The sequence below is a fragment of the Panthera leo genome, chromosome A2 (genome assembly GCF_018350215.1).
Source record: "Panthera leo isolate Ple1 chromosome A2, P.leo_Ple1_pat1.1, whole genome shotgun sequence".
NCBI lineage: Eukaryota > Metazoa > Chordata > Mammalia > Carnivora > Felidae > Panthera > Panthera leo.
Window position 1 is genome coordinate 131,653,312 of NC_056680.1, and position 27,087 is coordinate 131,680,398.

The 27,087-nt window shown below is 34.9% G+C and overlaps 1 protein-coding gene across 1 annotated transcript in view; it reads left to right on the top strand.

The window, feature by feature from the left end:
• The window catches only part of FOXP2 (forkhead box P2), a 539,953-nt gene that overhangs the window by 367,666 nt on the left and 145,200 nt on the right, over positions 1–27,087 (top strand). The window contains exon 9 of the mRNA XM_042922589.1: positions 19,221–19,310. Coding sequence (XP_042778523.1) covers positions 19,221–19,310 — 90 coding nt within the window. The remainder of the gene's footprint in view (positions 1–19,220; positions 19,311–27,087) is intronic.

Here is a 27,087-nt window from a genome sequence, read left to right on the forward strand (position 1 = left end):
TCCAATTTAAATATAAATCTGCAGAGCAAGCCATTTCTTCTTAAAGGTAAATTTGAGCTAAAAGTCCTAAATCTTAGAATCTGATATAATAGAGTTTTGTTGTTGTTGTTGTTTTACTTTTTAAAAGTTTATTTGTTTATTTTTGGAGACAGAGAGAGAAAAAGAGAGAGAGGGAAAGAACAAGCCAGGGAGAGGCAAAAAGAGAGGGAGAGAGAATCCCAAGTGGACCCCCTGCTGTCAGCACAGAGTGCATCACTGGGGTGGACCCCATGAACTGTGAGATCATGACCTGAGCTGAAACCAGGAGTCAAACGCTCAACCTACTGAGCCTCCCTGGCGCCCCAGAGTTTCCTTGTTTAAATGTTCATTGGAAATATTCAGTGTTAAATTACCTTTTCCTGTAGATTGCCAACAAAGGGCATATAGCAAATGACAAACTATTTCCTATTTTAAAGCAAAATAAGGCTCAAATTGCTAAGATTTATTTCTAATAGGTGAAAATACTTGTGACATTGTGGTCACACCTGAGTATAAATTTTATCATATTAACTGGACTTTAAAAACACTTCCAGGGAGGCACCTGCGTGGCTCAGTTAAATGACCCAGTCTTGATGTCGGCTCAGATCATGATCTCATGGTATGGAAGTTCGAGTCCCACATTGGTCTCTATGCCGATGGTGTGGAACCTGCATGGAATTCTATCTCTCCTTCTCTCTACCCCTCACGTGCTTGTGCTCTATCAAAATATTAAAAAAAAAAAAAAAAGCACTTCCAGGCAAACCATGGAAAGAACCTCTATTGTTTTGTATGTTTATATGTATTGTTTTTTTCTTTTTCATAATAGTGTATCTAGAACTACAAAATAAATTTAAATATGTATTTTGAAGCATAATCATTTCAATTTTAATATAAAGGATTAATGTTTTATGTAACATTTGTAAATTAACTGTGCATTGGATAATATTCTGTAAGATTTGTGAAATTTAAATGTTTTTATTTTCCTTGTATACGAATTATCTTTTATATATTTTTCTCAAATAGTAATCGATTGACTTAGCAGAAATGATGCATGGCAGTGAAATATTACACAGATACCACAGTGTAATAAAGGTAGTTTTCCAAGGGTTGCTTATGACAGCAGCGTCATTTTAACTCAAAGAGTTCGTATGAAATTGTGAGGGACTGAGAATTTTTAGAATTTATCACTTCATTAGTTTCTTGATACCATTCTTAAATAGCCATTAAAAACAAAAGAAACTTTAAAAATGTTCTACTGCTCTTTGTCACTGTTTCCAGTCACTGTCACTCTTCCTACTTTGTTCTATGCTTCTGTTCTACCCACGGTTCTTCCCCGGTGCCTATTATCTAAATCACCTTTGGGGCACCTTTTTATTTCACAGAAGGGTGACTGTCCTTTGGATAGGTGTGTTCAAGGTGTCCTTTACAGTATCCTCTACATTACATGTCTCATCCCCATGTTTCCAACGCACATTAAACATGACAAAGCTGAGACCTTTAAAACAGTTCTTAATAAAAGAAGAGCAGGGAGGTGGCACCACCATAGAGGCTCAAATCGCAAGGGTCTAATTTGGTGTTGGCAGGGTGAGATGTTGACAGGATCCTCTTTTTTTTTTTTTTTTTTTTTTTTCACAGCTATTTCCATGGCTGTGGAATCACAAGGAAGGTCCTGAGTGTGTATTTTGGATTTGTCCTCAAATTTCAGAATGCCTCATTTGTGTATACCAGTGTCCCAGCTGTTGCAGACTTTGTAATGAATTAGTATTGGACTCAGAAATTGAGTTTCTGCCAGAGGATTCTGGCAGTGAACATTCTCCTATAACAACAGACGGATGATAGCAGTGGAAATGCCAGGGGACTTCACAATAGCATGTCTCAGGATTCAGTGTAATGGCTTAACTTCAACATAAAGATGATCAGAGCAAGCACAGCTTATTGTTCCTCTCTGGTGAGTGGTCTGTTAGGTGCCAGTTATGTAAATGAAGATAATTACAAGAGAGTGCCAAAATGTGTCCTCCATGAGAAAGTGTGCAGTTCTTAAATAGATCATTCTGCAATCATAAGAAGCCTTTGCGGGGGGCAACAAAATCCCCCTTCTATGAGAGGCTTAATATCTTTTGAGACATTGGGAGAAGAGTGCCATTTTGAGCAGAGGCCGATTGGGATTTCTCCAAGATTGCAAAGCATCTTCCCAGTGTGACCCTCAGAAATAAAGTTTTAATTTCCAGTTTAACTATCCATCTTTCAATAAGCATTCTTTCATATGCTTCCTTTCTGATTACAAGCCCAAATGATTAATTTAAAGAGGAGAAACATTAAATTGGAAAGCATTTTTCTTAAAAATGTATGGTTAAACAGCTTATTCCTTTGGGCAGAAGCCTCATATGTTAAAAAACGGAAACCACTTTTGAAAGGAACTTTAGCACACTTTCTGTCACAGGATAAAGTAACTAGGTCCTTATCAATCCTGTTGGTCATTTGCTTTTTAAAAGTTTTGTCTCTTACCTTCCAAAAAAACTGCTTCTGGAATACAATGACATTACTTTTTATAATCCAAAATAGAATCCTCCTTCTTAATTACCAGCCACATGGAGTTCATCCTATGTAGAATTTTTATATTTTTTAATGAAGAGTTCTTCCTCACACTATTTTCAAGTGCCATAGTGTGGATAATTAGTTTTAAAGGCAGAACACGACCAATGAAGTTTAGTGACCTCTGTCATAATGCAACACAATAATAATAAATTTTTTTAAAAGACTAAAAGCAGCACCATCAAGTAATTGTTTCCTTTTTGGTGATTAAATTGCACACTCTGGGAGGGCAGGAACATTGCCTGTCTTGCCCACATTTTCATCTCTAGGATCTAACAAAGAGTAAAGGCTTTAAAAAAAATGTTAGTTGAAATGAAACATGGTTCAGCCTTAAGAAAGAAAGAAAGAAAGAAAGAAAGAAAGAAAGAAAGAAAGAAAGAAAGAAGAAAGAAAGATCCTGCCCTTTGCAACAACAGGGATGGACCTTGAGGAGATTATGCTAAGTGGAGTAAGTCAGACAGAGACAGACAAATATTGCATGACTTCACTTATATGTGGAACCTAAAGAAAATAAAAACAGCCAAACTCGTAGGAAAAGAGATCTGATTACTAAAGGCCGGGGGAGTGGGAGAATTGGATGAAGGTGATCAAAAAGTTCAAATTTTGTTGGAAAGTTGTAAAGAGAGTAAATCCTAAGGGCTGTCATCCCAAGGAGAAAAACTGTTTCTTTCTTTCTTTACTTCCTTTTTTCCTTCATTTCCTTCCTTTTTTCCTCCTTCCTTCCTTCCTTCCTTCCTTCCTTCCTCCCTCCCTCCTTCCCTTCCTTCCTTCCTTCCTTCCTTCCTTCCTTCCTTCCTTCCTTCCTTCCTTCCTATGTATCGACCTATCCATCTATCTATATGAGGTGATGTTATCTGAACTTACTGTGATAATCGTTTTCCAATATATGCAACTCAAGTCATTATGCTGTATGGTTTAAACTTGCACAGTGCTGTATGTCAATTATAGCTCAAAAAACTGGGGGAAAATATTAGGTGAATGAGTGATGTATCTACTGCAATGGCTTATCCAATTCACTAATTTTAAGTGAGAATAGAAAAATACCTACATTTATACAGATGTATTTTAAAAAAAAATCAGTTCCTAATAGGGAAGGAAAGCAAATTGAAATGAAATATTTTTGCCTGCTTGTAAAAAAGACTCAAAAGGAGTGAAAACGCCCAGTATTTTTGAGTAGTGTGGAATAGGCAATCTCATACACTGGTGGGATTACAAATGGATGCAGTCATTCTGGGGAAGCATTATGGGAACGTGTGCCAAAACGCAATATCTGAATATGACTTGGCCCCAAAATTAAACTTTTGAAAGATAATTGCAAGGCTGAATTATGAGGAAATTCATTGCAATGTTACTTAAAACTGCAAAACTTGGTAAATATCTATTGGAAGAGAATTATGTTAAATATAGAAGAGTTTTCTAAGAATTGAAACTAATGTGTGCTTTGGTGAATTTGAATTTTTTTCATTTTTAATTCAAAGTAACTGTACTGTCTATGCCTAAATAAGTTATTCTTTCGCATAGAGTACTTCTTTAGGCATACTTGGATATAAATAAATATTAAAAGGTTTTAATAAAATTGTAAATTTTGTTCACAGGTGAATCTGGAGAAGTGTGAAAAATACTTGCATTTTTATGCGAGCAAATTCTTAAACTGAATAACAACAATACTCAGTTATTTTTCTAGACCCATGTCTAAAATCACTGAAAGACTCTAATTGAAGAAAATGAAGTAAAGCTTTTCTGACAATCAGTAGTAAGTTTTGGATTATGACTTTAAAAAAATAATGGAGTTAATACATCGTGAAAAAGTCATGGCTAAAAAATTTTAATGTAACTCGATAAAGGGAAAGAAGTCTTATGTATGTTAAAAAGAGATAACCAATCAATATTTTTGAATTAACATACTATATAGAATCACTGGATGTTAAGAAGGAGAGATATTTTCTAAAAATGAGGCAAAAGAAATAGTACATGATTATATTTATCATATAATGAACAATGTATAAGTGTTGCATTTCAAAAATAAATAAATAAATAAATAAATAAATAAATAAATAAATAAGTAAGTAAGTAAAAAGAAAATAAGCCCAGCCACATTAAATTACATTGTTTCAAAAAAAAAAAAAATTCAGTGTCATGGTAGATCACTAGTGTATCCTCCAGAGTCATCAATGTGCAGGTCTGAGGAGCATCTCCCAAGTACCAGGCATGATGACTATTCCTAGAGGGAATGCTCAGTTTCTTCTTTTATTTATTTTTAAAGTTTACTTATCTTGAGTGAGAGAGAGAGTGGGCATGAGAGTGGGTGAGGGGCAGCAGGAGAGAGAGAGAGAGTCCCAAGCAGGCTCTGCACTAACAGTGTGAGGACTTGGGGCTCGAATCCGTAACCCATGAGATCATGACCTGAGCCAAAATCGAGTCTGACCCTTTACAGCTGGAGCCACCCAGGCACCCCAGTTTCTTCCTTTAGTGTACGAGTTGCATGTCAGCTATCTGGAACCAGCTAAACTTGTGTTTTACAAGTTTAGAAATGTCTAAAGAAACATATTTTTCAGTTAAGTATCTTTTGAGTCACTAGGTGTCAGCGCCTGTGCTGCACATTCTTGGGGACATGATTCTTTAGAAACACTTCTAGCCCTTAGGGAGCTTTCAGTACTAGACCCTAAGTGTAAGTGAATGTATTCACCTACCAACTAGGAGTGTCAGGATGACTTGAGTTTTGGTGGGTTTTTTGTTGTTGTTTTGTTTTTTAATGTTTGTTTATTTATTTTGAGAGAGTAAGAGACAGAACAAGCGGAGCTTGGGTTTTTTTTTAACAGAAATATAATTTGTGCTAATGTAGGATGCACAGACTTGTTCCCTGGGTTTGGATTTTATGTATCTTCAAAAAGTGGGCCACCCCAGACTGGGCTGGGAAAGTATCTCTTCCAAAGTATCTCTTCAAGCATGACTCGGGGCTTGTGGCTGAGCCTCTCCCTGCAGCCACTAGGCAGCAAACCACCCTGGAGCCCTCTCCCCAAGCCATGGACCAAATGGAAACAATAAAGCATTTTGCATCAAAAAAATAATGAAGTGAAGTGAAGTGAAATGAAATGAAATGAAATGATATAAAATAAAAAACATAAAATAAAATAAAAATATAAATAAAGTGGGCTACCAACCAAAGTTTGCTAGAAAAACTGGTGACAAAGGGACAAACAGTTGTTCTCTCCCAACCGTGCTAGTCTTCAGTCTCATTGTGGTAATGGAGATAAGCTGGAGAGTGAAAACAAAATAGGAGAGGAATAATCACCTTTAGGAACTATATTTCTTATCAAGACATTTCCTATAAACAAAGAAACTTTCTGGGCCCTCCTGTCTTCTGCCTCTTCATCTCTTGGTTTCTACCAAGGGGCACTATTTTCTAAGTGGATATTATAATTTTTTATTTACATATTTATTTTCTAAGAACCCTATTACAGATAACTCAATATAAGAAATGATTAAATTTTTTAATGTTTTTTATTTTTGAGAGAGAGAGAGAACAAGCAAGCACACGAGTGTGTGAGGGGCAGAGAGAAGAGGGCGTCAGGATCCCAAGCAGGCTATGTGCTGACAGCAGAGAGCCTCAAGGGGGGCTTGACCTCACAAACCATGAGATCATGACCTGAACCAAAGTCAGATGCTTAACTGACTGAGCCACCCAGGAGCCACCAAATTTTTTTTGCCTCCCCTTGGTGCCACGCAGGGTCATAAATTTTTTTTTATGTTTATTTATTTTTGAAAGAGAGAGACAGAGCATGAGCAGGGGAGGGGCAGAGAGAGGGGGAGTCACAGAATTGGAAGCAGGCTCCAGGCTTTGAGCTGTCAGCACAGAGCCTGATGCAGGGCTCGAACCCACAAACTGTGAGCCGAACCTGAGCCGCACTCGGATGCTTAACCAACTGAGCCACGCAGGCACCCCAGAAATGATTTTTAAATCAGAAAAATATTTTAACATTCTTGATAGAATTAAATTTTAAAAACTCAGCACTTAAAAAAGATTTTTAGGGCAAAAGCACAGAAGACTCCATAAAAATTAAATAAAAACGTCGTTATTGATATACTAAGGTGATGCTTTTTACCACCATCAGTTTGCATTGTATTCAAAAGAATACCTGTATGGACCTTATATGGTTAACTACGACAATTTGCCACTGTATATGCTAAAGATAATGTAACCTAAACTCTGTGATTGCTGGAACACAAAATGGAAATACTCTGTGTTCTTCTTTTAGGGGAGTTTGTCCAAGATCTCTAAAATCTAATCTTAGGGAATTTGTTTCAAACTGAATTACACAGGCATATATGTGCTTCATAATTTACACTGTGAAACAACATAGCCTAAAAACACAAAATACTCACTGTGACTTAGTAGAAATGTATTCCTACTTTCATTCATTCAGTCACTATTTTTTTAATGCTTGCAGTGCTTAATCACCAATTAGTTGTCGATGACTGGCATTTCTTCTCTTCTGAATTTTAGGTCTTGCTCTTTAGATTCCCCTATAGGACTAGTAAATTGTAAAGTGCTTGGGGAGAAGGAATTTATTCAGGTTTCATTACTGGAGGGAAACTTGGAATGGTACTGGAATTAGAACTTGGAATTTCTGAGCCCTCTTTCGCAACTCTGTCATTTTGTTTCTAAGAACACTCTGATTTTAGCTTGAAGGGCTTTCCTTTAGAGGTTCTCAACCCAGTGCCTGCACTTGAACTAATCAAGGCCTCTCCCTTCCTAAATGGTTTTGCACTCACTATCTCTTCCTCCTCTGGGACTGGCTTAGTTAGCTTCTGGGTTAAGTAGGCAGAGGCTCTCCGCCTCAAGGCTCTTTCCTTTAGATCTCCTGTAGCATTGCCTCCCCTTGGTGCCACGCAGGGTCATAATCTTTGCCTCAGGGTTCCTGGCTACCAATCCTTATCCTTGCTGAGGGGAGGGTGAATAGAGAGCCAAGAGTTTTGCATTTTTCTCATCTCTGTGTCAATTGCAGGAAGCTAGAATATGAACTCTAACAAACTTTACCTCTGCTTTTTTTGGTCTGGCTTTTCCAAAAACTGGTGCACTTACTTTTCCTTTGGAGTGGTCCACCCCACCCTTATGCTATGCCTTTGTAGCCACATAAGCTTTCCTTCCCACAGGAAAGCAGCCCAAGCCCCCAAGTCACTCCCCTGACTCACCTGTAGAATATGGCTATAGATGACGTCGTTATTCATTAGGACTAAAGAAAGATTTCCACTGATGAAATAAATAGAATTCACCTTTAAATGAAAAACTCAATATAAATAAATCCCTGTATCTTGGCAACATATTCTGAAATACTTTTGTGACTAGGATTGCCAAATATAGCAAGTAAAAATACAAATAGTTTCCAATTAAACTGGGCACCCTCTATTTTATCTGACAACCCTACTTGTAAATCTATCAGAACATGGTACATATTATTTAATGCCTATTAGCAGATGCTATTGTTTTGTGCCTGGTTGTGACAAAAGATGAATATCAAAATATTTTCATCTTTAATATTGGGTTTTTGTTTGTAACCACCATCATAAAATAAGTGTCTAATAACTTCAAAGACGCTGTCTTTTTAGGATAGTGGATTGCCTTTAGTATATAAGCTTGTTTGTCTAGCTCTCATGATAAGTAAGGAAAAAGAAAACATGAATAGGATCTTAGAATTCTTTACGCTTGTTCTAGTTGACACAGCTAGCGACGTTGTTAATGACTCAGAATGTATTTTGTTCTCTTTATGCCCAGTTTTTGCCTTTTTTTTTTTTATCAAATAAAAGTCTCTTTAATGATCTACTCTTCCTTACCACTCCTTGTGGAAAGGGCATTAGCTTCAAAGTCAGCCAGATAGTTGTTCAGATCTCTTACGCCACTTCAAGGATATGTGAAACAGCTTGAACATATAACCTACCTACTCTGAGCTTCAGTTTACACTTCTATAATAAAGGAGGGTGTCTCCAGGATGAAATGAGATAGCATGTGCGAGGATTTAGAATGATAGCTGGCATATAATGAGCACTTACTGAGCATTAATTCTCCTTTTTTTCTTCCTTTTTGTCTTTGCTGAATCCCCACAGCCACTTTCTGTACCTCTTAATGGCATGCAGCACATTTGTGCATTGCGGAGTGGTTATATTGAATATATTTTTCATCTTTCCTTTACCATATTAAAAGATCCCTGAGGGCAGGTGATCCCATAGCGGTGGTGATGTGGGTCTGCGAGAAGACAGGGGTGTAGCTCACCAGTATATTTGTAAAGTTATAAACCATTTCAGACTCAGCAGAGATTAAAATACAACTTTGCAAAATATGATAGGACACGAAGCTGTTCAGATATTTTTCCTACCCGATGGGACATTTTTCTACTGAATAGATTGCAGAGAAGTCAATAAATATTGAGGTAAATTTTCAGGAATTACCATATGCCAGGCCTGGATAGTTTAAATGCACATACCTGTTTAGCAGTCCTTATAAAGCTAAAAATCAGTCGTCAGTCTCCACTGCATGGAACCTAACCTATGTGCTTACACATAGAAGAACTGGGGGCGCCTGGGTGGCTTGTCGGTTAAGCGTCCTACTTCAGCTCAGGTCATGATCTCACGGTCCGTGAGTTCGAGCCCCACGTCGGGCTCTGTGCTGACAGCTCAGAGCCTGGAGCCTGTTTCAGATTCTGTGTCTCCCTCTCTCTCTGACCCTCCCCTGTTCATGCTCTGTCTCTCTCTGTCTCAAAAATAAATAAAAACGTTAAAAAAATTAAAAAAAACTATTTTAAGAACTGATATCCACTGTAGGAATTATATAAGTTCAAAAGTTTCACTTGAAATAATATTACTTTATACTTTAGCTTTTAAAATACTTCCAAATACATTTTCTTCTCTGATTTCACAAATCAGGTAAATATTAATAGCACTTAATGGACAAGAAAATTAATGCTTGCTGTGATCAAGTAGTCCAAGTTCATCAACTAATAAAAGGCGAAAGAATGTCTTCTGAAATCTAGTCGATACCATTACATCATATTTTCTCTTCTAGTTACAAAGAGGAGCTTTTGAAAAGTCAGCTATGCCAATAGTAGCAGTGTCACAGACATATTTTATTTTGCTGTCTTTTCAAAACTAAAGACAACCAGTCCTCAGAATGCACAATAACATAGCATATATTGTAAGTGACTCTTTCGCTTATACCTGATATAATTGGAGATGCCAGGCCCCTTGGCCAGGTTAAAAGTATAAAAAGACTCTGAGTAGTGATGATCCCAAATTAGAGCAGTGGGAAAGTAAGTAGTTCTTTATTTAGTTATGGAGGCAACATTTCAGAAGACCTCCGTATATCTGTATGTCATCAGTGTCTGAGGAAGTACATTTCATACTCTAACATTTTAAATGCCAGTTTTTACTCTACTAGCTGTATTTCTCAGAACAATGAGAGAAAAGCTTTCTCAGTTTTGTTTCCTCAGCAGTTCCAATCTTTCTCTCATTCTCAGTCAATTCCTTATTGTCTGAATTAATTGAGACTATTCAGTGTGAACTCTTTCCTCTTCCTACCTCTGCCTGGCAAAGTCACCTGTCCTCCCTTGTCTTCAAATTGTCTCTGAGGATGATGTATTTCTTCTCCCCACGAGGCTGTCACCTGCTCCCGCTCCTTGATTTAGGCCTCTTCACATCCCCTCCTGTGACTTCCTCCTTTCTCCTTACTACAGCGTCTGTTTCTTCCCGTTAGCTTATTAGCAAACTGTCTTTAAGACAAACAACAAACACACACAACCTCTCAAACTATAGTTCTTTTTTATTTTGGTCTTTGCAGAACTATCAAAAGAATTGTTTGCACTTGTAGCCATGGTTTTCCCCTATAATTCTCTGCAGTCTAATTTCTACTTCAATGCTCAATGGGAACGGCTCTCTGATAGGTCCCATGCAAATTATCAAATCAACAAGAACTTTCATTAATCCTTAGCCTCTTTGAGTTTTTGGTATATGAGAACCCATTCATCTTCTCCCTCTACAATTCCTTTTTTCCCCAATTCTCTATTTTTCCCAGCTTTGCTGCGATATAATTAACATCACAAATCTTTTATTTAAATATATAACATTTTTAATGGGATGTAATTTACATACCATAAAATTTATCCTTTTTAATGATACATTTCAGTAGATATTAGTATATTCACAAGTTTGTGCAACCATCACCACTATCTAATTCCAGAATATTTTCTCCCCCCTCCTAAAAAGAAACCCCATACTCATTAGCAGTCACTTTGTATTATCCCATCCTTCCAGCCCCTGGCAACCACAAATCAACATTGTCTCTACAGTTTTGCCTATTCTGAACATTTCATATAAGTGAATCATACAAGATGTGGTCTTTGTGGCTGTGTTCTTTCACTTAGCCTATTTTCAGGGTTCACCCACATTATAGAATGTATCAATACTTCATTCCCTATTATGGCTGAGTAATATTCCATTATATGGATAGACCACATTTTGTTTATCCATTCATCAGTTGATGGACATTTAGGTTGTTTCTACCTTTTGGTTATTAGCAGTAACACTGCTGTGAAAATCCATGTTCAACTGTTTGTGTGGACATATGTCTTCATTTTTCTTGGGAATATATATAGCAGTGGAATTAGTGAGTCATATGGTTATTCTATGTTCAGCATTTTCCAGAAGTCTTTTTGACTTCTACTGTGCACTCCTCAACACTCATTGTCTTTCTTTTTCACTATCTCATCTATAAACAAAATGCAAATATTCCTTAAGATTGGGTCTTCCCCCCTCTTTACTGTTTACTAGCAATCTAATTTTCTCCCTTTATTCTAAATGCTATCTAATCTCTTGCTTTGGGGAATCTGTTTTCAGCCTGGTCACTCTGAACCTAGAGCTCTGTATTGATATATCCTAAAATCTTCTGATTATTCTGCCATCAGGTAAACAGCATAATCTCTCCAAAGCCTGTGTTTTGTAATCTGATTTCCCCCTTTCCAAGAGTGGAATAGCTATTCTCCCAGTTACCCTGGACTTAAAATTTTGAAGTCATCATTTACTCCTTCCCAGAAGCCTTTACTCCATGCCCAGTTACTAAGTCCTGCAATTTTACTTTGACAGTACTTCTTGTGATTCTCATGTTTAATTAAATTAGTTCTTATTATCTTGTGTTTGGAAAGTCACACATACCTCTTTAACTGGTCTTTCTCCCTCATATCTTTATCTTGCCTCCACTTCTCATCTCCTCACTTCTCATCTGCCCTTTGCAACATGACCTCAATATTGTTCTGGGCCAGGCTTAGCTCATCATTTGCAATTCAGCAACATTTGCCATTACCTGCTAAATAATATCAAGATTATTTTAGCCACTGATTGTTTAGTTACATTCATTAATTAGCTCCAACCAACCTTCCCATGATGTTGAACTAGTTCCTAAACTAAGAACGTACTTTATCCAAGATTACTTATCTTCTTTTCACTGTGTGTGATCCCACATATTCTTTGCCTCTACTTGGTGTGGCCATGTTCTGTCATCCTTGCAAGATGAACTATTTTTCACATAAGTTCACCCCAATTTTGTATCCCCATAAAAAGGTATCTGAGCTCCCCAGCTGAAGATGATCTCTTCAACATATGAACCCCTGCATTGTTTTAAAAACCTTTTTGATGACCTTTTGACTTGAAACCAAATCCTTCTTGTTAGACACGAAGCTTTTTGAAAGTAAAAACAATGTCACATCACCCACCCCCCACCTCCAGAAGTGTGCAGTGCTTTTAGTGCTTTGCTTGATACATGGAGCATACTTGCAAAAAAAATTTATAATGACAAGTAATTTTTGATGGATTTTATTCTTACAAATATTTTCCCAAATTCTACCTCTTTTGTAGTTTTATTATTAAATTACAGAAGAAGTCTAGAATACAGGATTCAAATAATAGTTTATTTTCAAATATACTATAATTTAGTAGCGTGTATTTTCAGTTAATATCTAGTATGCAAGTTGAAATTATAAAAATGTGGCAGTAATAAGTCTTGAGTCCATGTCCAAACTAAAGATGGTATGGGCCTCATATTGAGAAAAAACAAAACAAAACAGGGGCACCTGGGTGGCTCAGTTAGTTAAGCATCCGTCTTCATTTCAGCTCAGGTCATGATCTTGCAATTCACAAGTTCTAGCCCTGTGTCAGGCTCTGTGCTGACAGCTCAGAGCTTAAGAGCCTGCTTTGGACTCTGTGTCTCCCCCTCTCTCTGCCCCTCCCCCACTTGAGCTGTCTCTCTCAAAAATAAAGATTAAAAAAAATTAAAGCAACCAAAGTGTTGTATGTGAGAAATAAAAAGTAAATCCGAAGAATGTTTGAAAAAATAATAAAATATTTCATAGTAGAAGAGAAATAACTGAATGTGCATAAACCATTGCAGTTCCTGGAACATGTACCATAATAAAGAGATACTGTAAAAATATTAATTTTAACAATTTTAATAAAATTAGTTCCAATTCATCTTTACCTTTCATACTTGGGAGTTTTGCAGTTGGATGGAATTCCTTAATATGTGAACAGGAATTTTATTGAACATTGCTGTAGATTATATTAATGTTCTTTATGTGTTCCATTAGCAATTCATTATCATTAGCAACTAAATAATAAATAAAATAGAAATCTGAATAACAGACTACTTAGTATCATTTACTGTAGCCTCTGGAAGGCCAGTTCTAAGGAAGAGAACCTGTTCATCCCATTGAACTGAGTATATGATGCTAGACCTGAAAAAACAGCAACAACAACAAAAGCCTGTCTTAGCCATAACTTGCCATGAATTCACAGGCTTATTTTATGGAAAGGTTTCTGAGCTTATCTGGGAGTTTGGAGCCATATTGGAAGATACTGAATATTGGGTTTGGATCTGAACCTTGAGGACTTCCTTAGAAGTCATGTGAGGGTGACTTGAGAATCTAGGCCATCACACATCCCATGCCTCAATTTTCTTTCCTTTGGATCTACATATGAATACCAAGCCCAGACAGCCTGACATTAGATTAGTAAACAGGATGCTTTATTACTAATAATTCACTCTTATTATACTACCATGAAATAAATGATCTTAGCTTCTCACTTTAACTTCCATAGTAGTCCACACTATGAACACCATATACCTACACATTTATTTTTTAACTTTATGTGAAGTATACTGTAAAATAAAAATAACAATTATTTTTAAAATTTTTTTGGTAATTAGCTCTTTTTTCCCAACAAACTTAGTCTAATTATGTATCATCCATGATAAAATGAGAGGTCAATAGCTACAGATGCATAATTTCACTCTGATAGATTGCTGTTTGAAAATAGGATATGACAATTAGATGATTAATTTTCTTCTATTAAATAGCATTACAAGACTTCAGATTACATTTATCAGTATATTCCCTTTAGTGAGAACATAATGCGAGGAAAGGCCAAACAGAATAGGAATTCACATCCTTTGTGGAAGCTCCGAGTATGCTTTTTATCAACCACACTTGTGAAAATAATTAGACAATGAAATTCTGTTTGAAAACTTATTTCACGTTCAGTTTTCAAAGAAACATGTTAAAGACGTCATATGTTAAAGGTTAAAGCATGTGAGTATGAGGAGCAAAATTTTGAATGTCCTGCTGGCATTTTTTTTTTTTTTTTTTTTTTTTTTTTTTTTGGTTCTGGTTATCTGCAAAGTATACACCCCTTGTCAGTATAACTAGGGAGTGCCTGTGTAAACATTCTTGTTTTGCCTGTTCCACATAATCGTTTCTTGTATCATATTTCTTCTGACCTCGCTATCTGAAACCAATTACAGGAGATCCATTTGGGCTGCATCTATTTTCATAAGAAGCCTAGGCAGCAGTGTTTTTCTCAGAGATGAATATCAACATCAAATATGCTTCTGAGTGCTTTGTTATTTATGTTTCAGAGAGATTTTGTAGCCTTCAGCTCTCAAGAATGTGTCATGCTGTGCTGTTTATACATTGAAGATATTAATGGGTGTAGATGCCATTTTTCATTTTAATGTCTCAAATGCAACAGGCTGATAGGTTAAGCATTCCTATTTTTATAGGGAGAGATATGAGTGATGTCTGTTTTCTCCCAAAATATACATATATTTACTTTGAAAAAAAGAAGTTATTTATTAACCTTAGAATGCTCAACATTTTTGGTTTCACTGGGTGTTTCTGAGCTATTCTCAAACAATTTTACTCCTCGTGAACGTTTTCAGGGTTTTTCAAGATATTGATCTGACAGGTTATAAAGCTTTTTTACTCTTAATTCTCATAACGACCTACTCATTAAAGTCACTGCCCATATATGAGATTCATAGGTAGCATAAAATTACTACTGTTGTGGAGGGGTGATAACTTGAACTTCTGTTTTTCTTACAGAATTTTAGTTTATTTGTTTTAAATAACTAAATATTTAGTTTATTTGAAATTAAACAGTAGCTATTAGGAATGCTTTTTTCAGTAAGTATTTTTTTAAAGTTTTTATTTAAATTCCATTTAGTTAACATACAATGTAATATGTGTTGTGGAGTCAGATGCACTGAATTCTGAAAAACTTGTGCATTCCCACACCTCTGCAGCCTAACAAAAATACATCTTTAATCTGTTGTAAAAATTTTTATTCATTTTTCAAAATATTTTAATTTAATCTGATTCCAATTTTTAAAATGTCCTATCTTAATTTTCTTTCACTTTACTAAAATTAGATAACTTCATTAAGTAAAGTGCACTATTAATTCAAAACAAATGTGTTTTTGGAAACTAGATATGGTTTGGCTGTCTTAGAAACCTCTTTCTTATTGTTCACTAGAATCACACTCAGTCATTATTAAAGGAGATTCTGTAAACATCTCTTGTCTTTGCTCTAATTTTTTTTTTTTTTTTTTTTTTCAGAGCAGAGGGTGATCATATAAATCCTAAATAGCTCATAGAACTTAATGAATGGCCCTGGAATTTATCTTTTCTATTTACCAATTGAAGTGGACAAGTGATTTTCAAATTAATATTTTATGTAATTTGACACCTAACACCTTATATTGATGAAAGTATTTTATCTCATAATCTTTCATCTTTTGGGTAGCTACAAAATAAATTACTAAGATGAACCAAATATCTGTGAGCAATTGTTTATTAAAATTCAGTCCTAAAATGATATCCAGAATGCTGGGAATAAAAATGTCATGTGATGCCTGCAGTTAGAATGCAAACTGCCAGAGATGCCTGCTTAGGATAAGTTTTAAATCATTCCTGATATCTTAGAGTTATTTTTTGTCCTCCTGACTTTTATGTTTGCTACAGCAGTCTCTACTGCTACTAAAAGAATGTTGGAATAGGCAAATGTTTTTTTTTTTTTAATTAATTTATTTTTTTTATTTTAGAGAGGAGGGGAGAGGGGCTCTTTTTCATAAGAATTTGTACTGAAAGATGATCCTGGACTATTAAAAAGAAAACTTTTTTTAACATTTATTTTTGAGAGAGAGAGAAAGAGACAGAGCACAAGTAGGGGAGGGGCAGAGAGAGAGGGAGACACAGAAGTGGAAGCAGACTCCAGGCAGCCTCTGTCAGTGCAGAGCTGATGCGGGGCTTGAACCCATGAGCCATGAGATCATGACCTAAGGCAAAGTCAGATGCTTAACGAACTCAGCCACCAGGCACCCCCGATCCTGGACTATTTTAAAGATAACTCTCAATGTGCATGGAAACCAAGGTACTTTAAAAGTTTAGCCAGCTGTCTGTGGTATTCTACTATTACTATTACTCCTGTAAAAACATGCACATGTACACGTATGCTTTTGTCCAGGGAATTTTCATGTGCTGCAATTCCAATAAATCTAATTTTCTAGTATCCTTCTATAGCCACTGGGTGTTGCATATTCCATTGGGTTTCTTGTGTGGGTTGAGCTGAATGAGTATCATGCAGGATGGTGACATGAATAGGTCCCTAAGCTTGGAAGACAGTTTAGAAGTTCAAGCCTGAACTTTTCACCAAACGATGCTACTGCTTTGTGACTTTAATCAAGTTATTGTCATGTTGGTGCTTCGGTCACTTGTCTGGAAATTGTGAAAGCTAAGCTAAACAATGTGTAAGACTTATGTCCAGCTCTAGAATTGTTCAGTTTATTTGTAATAACTGGTCAAATGATCAGAGGGTTCCAAGAGTTTAGAGTTCCATCAGGTATCGGTCGAGGATATCCAAGTCAAGGATGGCAGGAACACTCAGCGATAAAAACAATCTGTGTTCCGTGGTAGTTGTTCCATTCAAACATTTACAAATTCAAATGTAAAAAGGTTATATTGTAGTTTTTCTTTTAGGTTTGGATAAATGAATATGCTCTCTTTATAGGTAAAAATCACTCATTATGGCGCCATATGTGCTCCTTTACTCCAGCTTTACTCATTGCCATCTAATGGTTTCTTTGATGGAACAGAGAGAGACAACATGGCACACTGGAATGCACTCTGGCCTGGAAGCGGGAGACCTTGAACAAAACACTTGATAACTCTAGGCCTCATTTTCTCATTTGTTAAACTGAGGGCATCAGTGTACATGATTTCTATGATTGCTTTTAGTCCCAGCCGTCCATGATTCCAAGATTCACAACTATGTTCATCAGAATCCTTTAAGAATAATAAATGGCTACAGAATTAAATATAAACTCAATAAGTCTGTGTGTACACAAAAGGGGAAAAACAGTTATATGAAAAAGATGAGGCAAAATTTGTGTGGACTGTGGCAACAAAGGCAAAAATAGTTGATGGATTTTTTTTTTCTTTTCTTGAGAGTCTCACATAGACACAGCCTAAGTCACACTATGGTAATTTCCACTTGCACAATATCATTTGGAGTTATTTTATAAATTGTGATTTAAAAAGTGAAGCTGTATCATTTAGAATGTTAAATGAAATCTTTTAAACTAAGTTTCGTGATAAAGTATTTGGGGACTTTTTTACTTGGTCTTTTATTTGTCAAACTTCACTTCACATGAAATTGCCTGAGTTCACTGGAATGTGCCATCCTTAGAAACATCGAGGTAGTAATTACTTGAAAAATTGAAAAAACAAAAGATTGCTGCTCTGAGTGAGTGTGTCTCCAAATGTAAAAAGTGTGCTTTACAAACTATGCCAGATCCTGCTCCGGGAAGACAAATCAGCGTTGTTAGGGGAGGGTGCTATAGTGCCTTCAGTTTGTTTACTTTGGTTTCTATGTCTGCCTGCCTTCTCAGAAAACTTGCTTGGAGCCAGACTGTAGCAGCCCTCTCTCTGTCTTTTCATAATTGATCAGGGGATGACTGCCTTCCCCGAGGGTTAAGACGTGGCAACTTTTTCTGTTTGCTCAGCATCTCAATGCAGTAGTTCAAACATTGTTCACACCAGCTGGCAGTGTAATGCCATATGCACATCTTGTCAAAGCAACTGTTGTCATGGATACTAGAAACTCTCTTAAAAACCAGATCATTGATTCCAATCAAAATTGTACTTTTTATCAGCTTAGAATCTCAATTATGATAGTAGAATATTGATCTAAAATATTCTCCCATCATGAAAAATTTACCTTGTATTCCAAAACAATGAAGAACAGAGTAGGGCAATGATTTATTTTAGTTTTATGTGTTGAGAAATTTCATCATTAGTGTTCATTAAACTCAGTTATTGAGAGAAAAAAGGAGTTTGCAAAGTAGAGGCTCTTAAAAAGTTTTTTTCCCTTAATTTATACTGCTACCCTAAAAGCATCTCAATATGTATTTTTTTATGACATTCGTTTTTATATAAGTTTATATAGTGTATCACCAAACTGCCCCTCCTCCTGTAAATGAAATGCTTAATTTCTTATGTTAAGTTTTGTTTTCCTGAATGGGAAAAAAAAACATAAAAATAAATGAAAACATCTTCTATTTTGATTGGTATTCTGTCACACATAGAAACAAACCTGATTGGTTGAGTGGTAATTTCTTTGTTCTCTGATTTTGCTAAGAATGCAAATGAAAACCACTCAATTTTATTTGGCATTAAAACTGCACTTTATTTTGTCAAAGGAGAGGTTTCCCCTTGAATTGTAAGTACAAAAAAAGTGTTTTTAATCTTTGGTGAAAATCCTTATTAATTCACTTTCAAGATAATCTGATGTTGATTTGTCAAATTTAATTACAGCTTCCGGTAACACTTGAAGTCTACTGCTTTTGCTTCAAAATTGTAATATGAAAATGCAAATTGAATGATAATTTAAAAGGGAGTGGGCATTTTAGTTGAACACTCAAAGACAAGTTCCTTGTGGAAATGAGGTTATTGATGCAGTTTATGATTTTTTCCTCTTTAAGCACTTTAAACAAATTAACTTTATTTCCTGCAGGATTCCATGTATCTCCATGACTTTAAGTAAAGTTGTGTATGTGTTATATGTGGAATTTTTGTTTCACATTAGAAGATATTTAATAATTCTCTCTAGAAGGGAGGATGGGAAAGGAGCTGTCATACATTGAAGCCTTTTACTATTAACCAAGGAATAGCCAATTATTGATAATCAATTTACCATTCAGCAAAGTATTTAGATATTGCTCCCTTTTTTACTTTTAGGCTCTCCAAGCAGCTAGACAACTTCTCTTACAGCAGCAAACAAGTGGATTGAAATCTCCTAAGAGCAGTGATAAACAGAGACCACTGCAGGTTAGTAAAGCATTCTTGTCCTTGAGATCTTATTTTAAAAGATGTTCATAATGATAACAAATGTGCAGACCCAGTTGTATACATTCAGAAAATTATTACATTTGCATGTGTTGATAATTTTAATTCAAAAGGAGAGCCCATTTTACTTTTTGGAAAGAGAAAAATATTTTCTATTTCCATAGATTTCAAAAGTGCACAAGGCCACTTATTGCAAAAATTGTATAGAAACCACATTTGGTATACGTAGGCATAAGAAGTTTTGTATAAAACTCCCTTGTGGGATTTTAACAGAATTTTATTCACAAGTTAAAATAAAATGTGAAATTTCTTCTCCAAAAGCAAAGCCATAGTAAGATGGTGTGGAAAGAGACAAAGCAGTCTTAGACAACCTCCGCAGTTGTATCCAAGTGACAAATGCAGAAAACCTCCAAGGTTGCCAGAAAAACTGTTTGAGTTTGCCAAGGAGTTATTGCTGTTGCTACAGTTATAAAAACACATTCTGGAGTTTGTTGTCCTTATTCACTATGTTTGTCCTGTGCAACTGATAGTATATGTATGTCCTTTAAAGTAACTTTTTCTTATGTAATATAACCACTGTTTCATATAGTCTTACCCAGGGTATATAGGCCATTGTTTGGGGAGAAGAAGCATTTTTGGGTGTTTTTTTTTTAATGTTTGGAAGGTAGAATCTGGAGTTACATAAAACATCTTTCAAAATGTTTATCAGCTCTGTTGAAAGATAAGCAATGGTTTTTCCTGAATCCTGTGTTATATGTAAGCCTAATAAGGTAAGCTTAGTTTAAAAAAAAAAAAAAAAAAAAAGTAAGCATCCTTCTTGTTCCTTTATTTTAACAAAACAATCTTGGGTTTTTTTTTTTTTTTTTTTTTTTTTTTTTTTTAATGGCCTAGCTGTCTATTTTCATTTTCAGGTGTATTCCCAGATGCTAGTAATTAAAACTTACATGATGGCCTTCTGAATGACAGAGAATTACAGGCTACTTATCTACACAATCCAGAAACTACTTATTCCCTAAAAGCTGGATTAAATTTTTGGTCCCTAAACAAATTTGAGATCAGAATATATGTTGTTGGGAACCAGCCCTTTCGTGGGAGGTGGGTGGGAAGAAGGAAGACTTGTGGAGAGGGGTTGTGTTCCAACCGTGTAAAGTTCAAATGTCTGCCATGATTGCAAAAGTTGTAGTGAATCAGCCTGAGTTTAAGATTCATTTTAACTTTAAAAAAAAAAAAAATAAATGTCACATTCTTTTGTTTAAACTAATCAGTAATTTTATGGTGACACACTTTCCTCACCATCATCTCTCCCCAAGTAATGACAGTGATTGGAGTATTTCCATCAAATTCTCTTAGTCCAAGGGAGCCTCTCCATACATTTACATGACAGAGAAAAATCTGCATAGAAGTCACATAAGATAGCAAATGAAATATTTTCCTCACTGTAGCTTCAGAATGGGAGTTTTGCACTGTTGTTGGCATAGCAAGGGAGGTTTAGTGGCTGGCAGCATAAGCCAAAGGTAGGAGTTTATTGTTTCGACTTTGGGAAAAGCACTACATATTGTCCTAATTCTATTTTAACATGCCCCTTGATAAAAAAGACAAAGTAGTTGTTCCTTCCTCCCCAAAGCTAAGTCCAGTAGAAGCTTCTTTATTGCTGGTTACCAGGGTATCTTTGGAAAGAATGGTTGGGCTTTAGTTTGTCTTTCTTTTTTTTGTTGTATTGGAAGGCAAGATTTGATACTTTGTTTAACTAAAATATACATAATTTTTCTTGGAAAGCACACACATATAATGTAGGAATATTAATGACTCTAAAATAAGAAATTGTTGCTCATGTACCAAATGTTGTATAAATAAAATTTCGGGCAGAAGTCCTCAATTTTGTTATTTTATTGCGAAAGGATGATTGAAAGTAATTTAAATATCTTTTAACAATTTCAAGTGCTAACCATTACCACAGACTTTTCTTGTGTCACTTATACTTAGTGTTTTATGATGCATATTAATATATCTCCTTTGTATAAATTATAAAACTATAGCATTTTATTATTATTTTGTATTTTAATCAGGTCTAATGCCAAAATGTCATAGGAATGAAAAGTTGGTTTTTATGAATGAGAATTTAGAAGTAATGAATGAAGACTTACCTGTTCACCAAATTATACACTGCGATTAATATAATGTGAGCCTAAAGTTTTAGTATTTCACAGAATTTGATAAGTTTAGCAACTGTAAACATACTGGGATTGTGTTACAAACCTAGCAGCATCTTCCTAGTTTGCATATGTTGTCAAATGAGGATATTAAGTGATGCTTATCCTTGCATCTGCAAATGCTTTTTAATGTGAGTTGCACTATTAGCCACTTATGTGAAAGGGTTGCATATTTTTGTTAAAAATTTTAACCATTTAATATGAAATTAACACTTTAAAACTTTGACGATTTTTTTTCAGTCTAGTTCTTTTTCTACTTAACAAAGAATTTAACCAATCTTTCAGAATAGAGTTGGTGTAGATTATCTCTTAAAATGAATAAAGGTAATTGAACATGTTTCAAAACCTGCACTTATAAAGGCTAGGTATTTGGTGCTGATAATAGATCATGGTGGTTTGTGCTTTATCATACATAACACATTTTTAGAGGACCAAAAGAAAGTACGTGTTTTTCATTTTAAAATATAGTTTTGATGGAGAACTATTTTATAAGGTTTGAAAAAAATATAGAGAGATAAAAAAATCTGTTTTGATGGCTCAAGTCACAAGAACAATATTAGGTCTTGTTATACTCAACTGATTTCTTTGAAATGTTGAAAAGTAGTAGCCAGATTTGAAGTGTGACATGGTAGAGAGTCTATTTCCAACAGACTAGTATTTATCTACTATTACTTTTTCATTTACATTTTTTTCAGGGTTTTGTGACTTAGATATTAGCCTATCTAATACAAAATGGAAAGAAAAAAATCACATCTGACAAGCTCGAGTACCGATTGTAGTAATAATTTCACTTTTCATGTATAGATATCTGAATATATGTATTTGAAACATATTTACATTTTCTATTCATTCCATAAAACACCAATTGAATAGGTCCAGTCAGTAGGTACATTGATTAATGACATATTGATGAATAATATATAAAGATTGTGATGCAAATGGGAGCTGATATTAACCTAGGCATTACCAGATGTTTCTTCTTTACATGCTTACTGTATACCCCAGAAAACACACTATAATGGCTAAAGACAGCCTCTTGTCTTGATTTCTGATATTTATTTATATCTACTCCTAGAACTTCCTTGGCTTGGTTTACCCATAGTGGATTATAAAAAGAAAAGTTAGCCAAAGAGAATAAGTAATGCTTTCAATCTCATAAAACTAATTTCCAGATTAAAAAGAGTAAATTTCTTGTACTGTTTTTAAACACACACACACACACACACACACACACACATTTGCATATGCACACATGCACACTTCCATAATCTGTAAATTTTAAATTTTTTGTAAAATACATTATCAGTTTTCTAGCCTATGACAAATCTACTTAATTTAGTTTAGGTATGAAAATTGGTCGCATTATTGTTCTTGTTACATTTACAGCCATGAGACAGACTTGTGGTTCTTCAACAGCTGTGCAGAGCAGAGACGTAAATTTAAGGTAAATGACATTGCTTTGCTATCTTAGATGAATATTAGTATATAGTATTGTAATCACTTCCTTCATTGTAGGTTAATATCTAATATAAGGTTCTCTTTTCCAATAGGTAATTAAAATATATATTTTTTAAATAATTGTATTAAATAGTTCAAGAACAGAAGAATAAAAAGCAAAAGTGAATTACACTTAAGGGTCTTATTCTGACTCTGCCACAAACCAGTTAAATAAGTTAAGGAAGCCACTCATCTTTTTAAAATAGAGACTTTGGGCTTAACTGATGGACAAAATATTACAATATGTGCTTTAAGATTTATTTTTTTAATCAAGTTATAGGCATCTTAATTTTTCAGGAATAGCTGTATCTTGTTGGGTATTAGTTTATGAGTTAAGATTTTATTTGTTTGTTTGTTTTCAGTTACAAAGCACTTGTTTACTAACATGCCATAGCCAAAAATAATGTTTTGGAATCAACGTACTAAATCCTGTATGCGTGCAAACCATTGTGCAAGTATCATTTTGTACAATATCTGAAGAAAGTTTGTTCTTTTTAATGCCTTGAAGTAGTTTTATAAATTGATTTTAGAAGAAACAAAAGCTACACAAAGAATGATTTTACCTATGTATTTTATTTAATAATCTACAGTAAAATATGTTGTGATATAATACAATTTAGCAAATTTCTACCTTTTTTACTTCTTCAACTTGAAATGTTAAAATTAACATCAGCAGACAAAACAAGAAATTCTGCAGTAAACTACTCAGCATTTGTAAAATTTCATATTCTCGGAATAAACCAAGAATAAAGTATGAAATATAAATAATGAAATATATATTCTAGAAGAAAATAATAACTGTAGGATATGGAATTAGACACTGATAAATAATTTAGGTTTTAGGAAATTATAAATGTTCATGCATGCAGTGGTAAAGAATAATGCTGAATATTTCCTTTTCAACCTAATTTCTGATTTCTAGTATGGAAGAATTAGAAGGAAGCTAAAACATCTTGTTTCAAATACTGAAAGTAACAAAATCAAAAAATTTGCAATATGGATTTGAGTAGAGCAATGCACTATGATGTAGAAAACAAGATATTTTTAAAGTTTTTTTATTTTTTCTATGTATCAAAAAGATAAGCAGTAAGTCTAATACATTGTTTTTATTTCACAAATCATAAATTTTAAAAAGTTTAACTTAAAAACTATTCACAAGGACAGACTATGCCTGTGTGGTACTCATTTTCCCATTAAAGTACAGAGCATTTCTTAAAAGCCAGCATGAAATAAGCAGTTTTACAAGAATGTTATAGAATACAACCTTAAAATATGATGATGTTGCCACCCGTGGCCAGCTGCTCAAGGCTGACACCCTGTGGAGGAGGGTCTAGGATGTCCAGTCCATCATTGTTAAGTATGCTTCAATGGAAAACTTGTATCTCATCTAGTCATAGCATGTAGGAGAAAGAACATACGTTTTGAGTATGAAGCCTACTTTGTCCTTAATCAGGAAGATTTTGGGTAGGTAGAGTCCTTGGAGTCCATGTCGTGGAGGCTGTTACCTCCTCTCTAAAAAAGGGACAAAGGACACCTATCTTGCAAGATTGTTGTGAAGACTAAAAAGAATACTGTGTGAAGTAACTAGCGTAAATTCTTGCACTTATAATGAGTTAATAAATAATTACTGTTATGATCAGCTCCAGAAATTTTATATTTAATCCAAGGTTATGATAAATATTCTATAATATGGTTTCAATTTTTGTCCATAATTTTCACTATTCACTACATATGCCTAATTTATAAGAAAGCAGCACTGAGTGTTTTAGGTACTACTAAAGTATCTCCCCCTCCTATATGCCCCCACAACATACATATTGCACAGTTGCCAGACACAAAATTACTTTTTATTAATTTTTTTAACATTTATTTATTTTTGAGAGATGAGAGAGATGGACCATGAGTGGGGGAGGGGCAGAGAAAGAGGGAGACACAGAATCCAAGGCAGGCTCCAGGCTCTGAGCTGTCAGCACAGAGCCCGATGAGGGGCTCAAACTCACGGACCGAGATCATGACCTGAGCTGAAGTCAGATGCTTAACCTACTGAGCCACCCAGGTATCACCCAGCCACCCACGTGCCCCTCATAAAATTACTTTTTAACGTTTGCCTTTCCTACAAGGCTGTGAGCTCTATAACAGCGGGGACCATGAATTTCCTGCTCATCTCCAGTGCCTCACAATGCCTGGTGAATAATAAAGCTCAGTAAATATTTGTATAGATGGTATGGAGCCTATAAGGAGTCTGTACTGTATTGTTTAGGTAGGAGGGGTTTTAAAGGCTTTTGATAAGCAGGTGATATGATCAAAGCAGTGCTTTGTGAATATCTCATCAACAGTGGAGCATTTGGAGGATGTTTAGGGGGAGGGGAGTTGCAAGGGGTCTGGAATAAGGATAAACTTTAAAAAATTATTTAAATAGGCATATGATGAATTGATCCTTAGGCATGTGGAGTTTGAGCTGATGGCAAGAAAAGTAAGTTAAAGTAACAAACTTTTAGAAAATTAGAACTTGACAGAGAGATTATAGCCAGAGACAACTATTTGTGAAATAATCCAGAAATGATAGATGAATCCATGAAAGTGGAGATTTCTGACAAAGATGATTTACCAAGAGGAGCTCAGTAACATCCACATTTTTTAGAGCAAGAAGAAAAAGAAGCAAAAGGAAAGAAAGAGAGAGAGAGAGGAAAAGAAGAACCAAATTAGCATTTATCAACGAAGGTCAAGGAAAGGAAGAGCTTTTAAAAGGTGGCTCTTGTCAACCATATCAAGCAATGTCCATGAAGATGAGCATTTTCATACATACAATTTTTAATTGCAACATTGGTGATTGTTGATCCCCTAGTTTCTTTGTCATTCACCAGTAACTCTTAGAATCTGCAGTACTAAAGTGATCAAATAATGAATCAGAAAAAAGAAAACTTACTTTTACAAGAATGTTAAATAGAAAATTGAGAGTTAGTAAATATACTTCTGTTTTCTCAAATTGTTCTGTCTCTGATTGTATAAGTAAATGAAGTAAATATGTATTGCATATCTAATACTGAGTTCCCATAAGTTAATCTGGAAGAAAACTGCTTTCTAGGAGGTTAAATTTTCTCTTTTCCTACCAACCAAAGCATGTGTTCCATTGTGTAATCCATTAGGATTCAAAGAACATATTCCCTTGCCTTCTCTATCTTAACTAAAGTGAGGAAGAAAGAAATAGAACATTAATATTGTTAAGGGAGCTCTCCATAGGATTTAAGACTTAGGCTGTGAATTTTATCTTAAGATGTTTGGAGGTGTTATACAAGCCAAATTGAATGACAAAGTGAACAGTGTGAGTACATGATTAAAGACAAAAAGTGAAATTATTTTGAAATTCGCTTACATTTAAGATTCCTTGTGTTTCCTCAGTGGATTGTATTCATATATTTCGATCATCCTGCATTCTGTATTCCACTTGGTTTTCTTAAAATTTCCCCACTGTCTTCATCTTTTCTACTATATTGTTTCTTCCTTTATTGTCCTCTTCTTTTCTCTCATCATGTAGTCTTGTCCATTTCACTTAATCTCTGTCCCTTCAGTCCCATATTGAGAAAAGAGTAACTTTAAATGCCTGTAATTACTCAATTCTATCTTGAACCTAGAAGATATTCTAGCATATCATCTTACAAACAAAATAGAAAATCTGTGCTCCTTTTTACAGTCCTGTATCCACTATTTAGTTCTTATCTTGCCCCAAGAGAAGTTTCCATTATGCAATTTTAAGTTGTAGTTGTAGTATGCAAGCAACTCAGTTCTTGATGATCTTTGACACTTGGATGGACCTGGAACCCTGGAGCCTTTCATTTACTGCTAGAAATCCCGTTACTGATGACAGACATTTACAGGTAGCTCTTTAAAAGTCACCGTCAGAATGGTTACATCATTCCTTAAAGCCTTTTGTTAGATTTTCCAGAAAACTCATTGAGAGGTGAATATTCAAACTTGAATTGCTTGGGATAGTTATATTAAATGGCCAGTTTTTAAAGGAGATCTTAGGTTGTGCTGATTATAATTCATTAAAT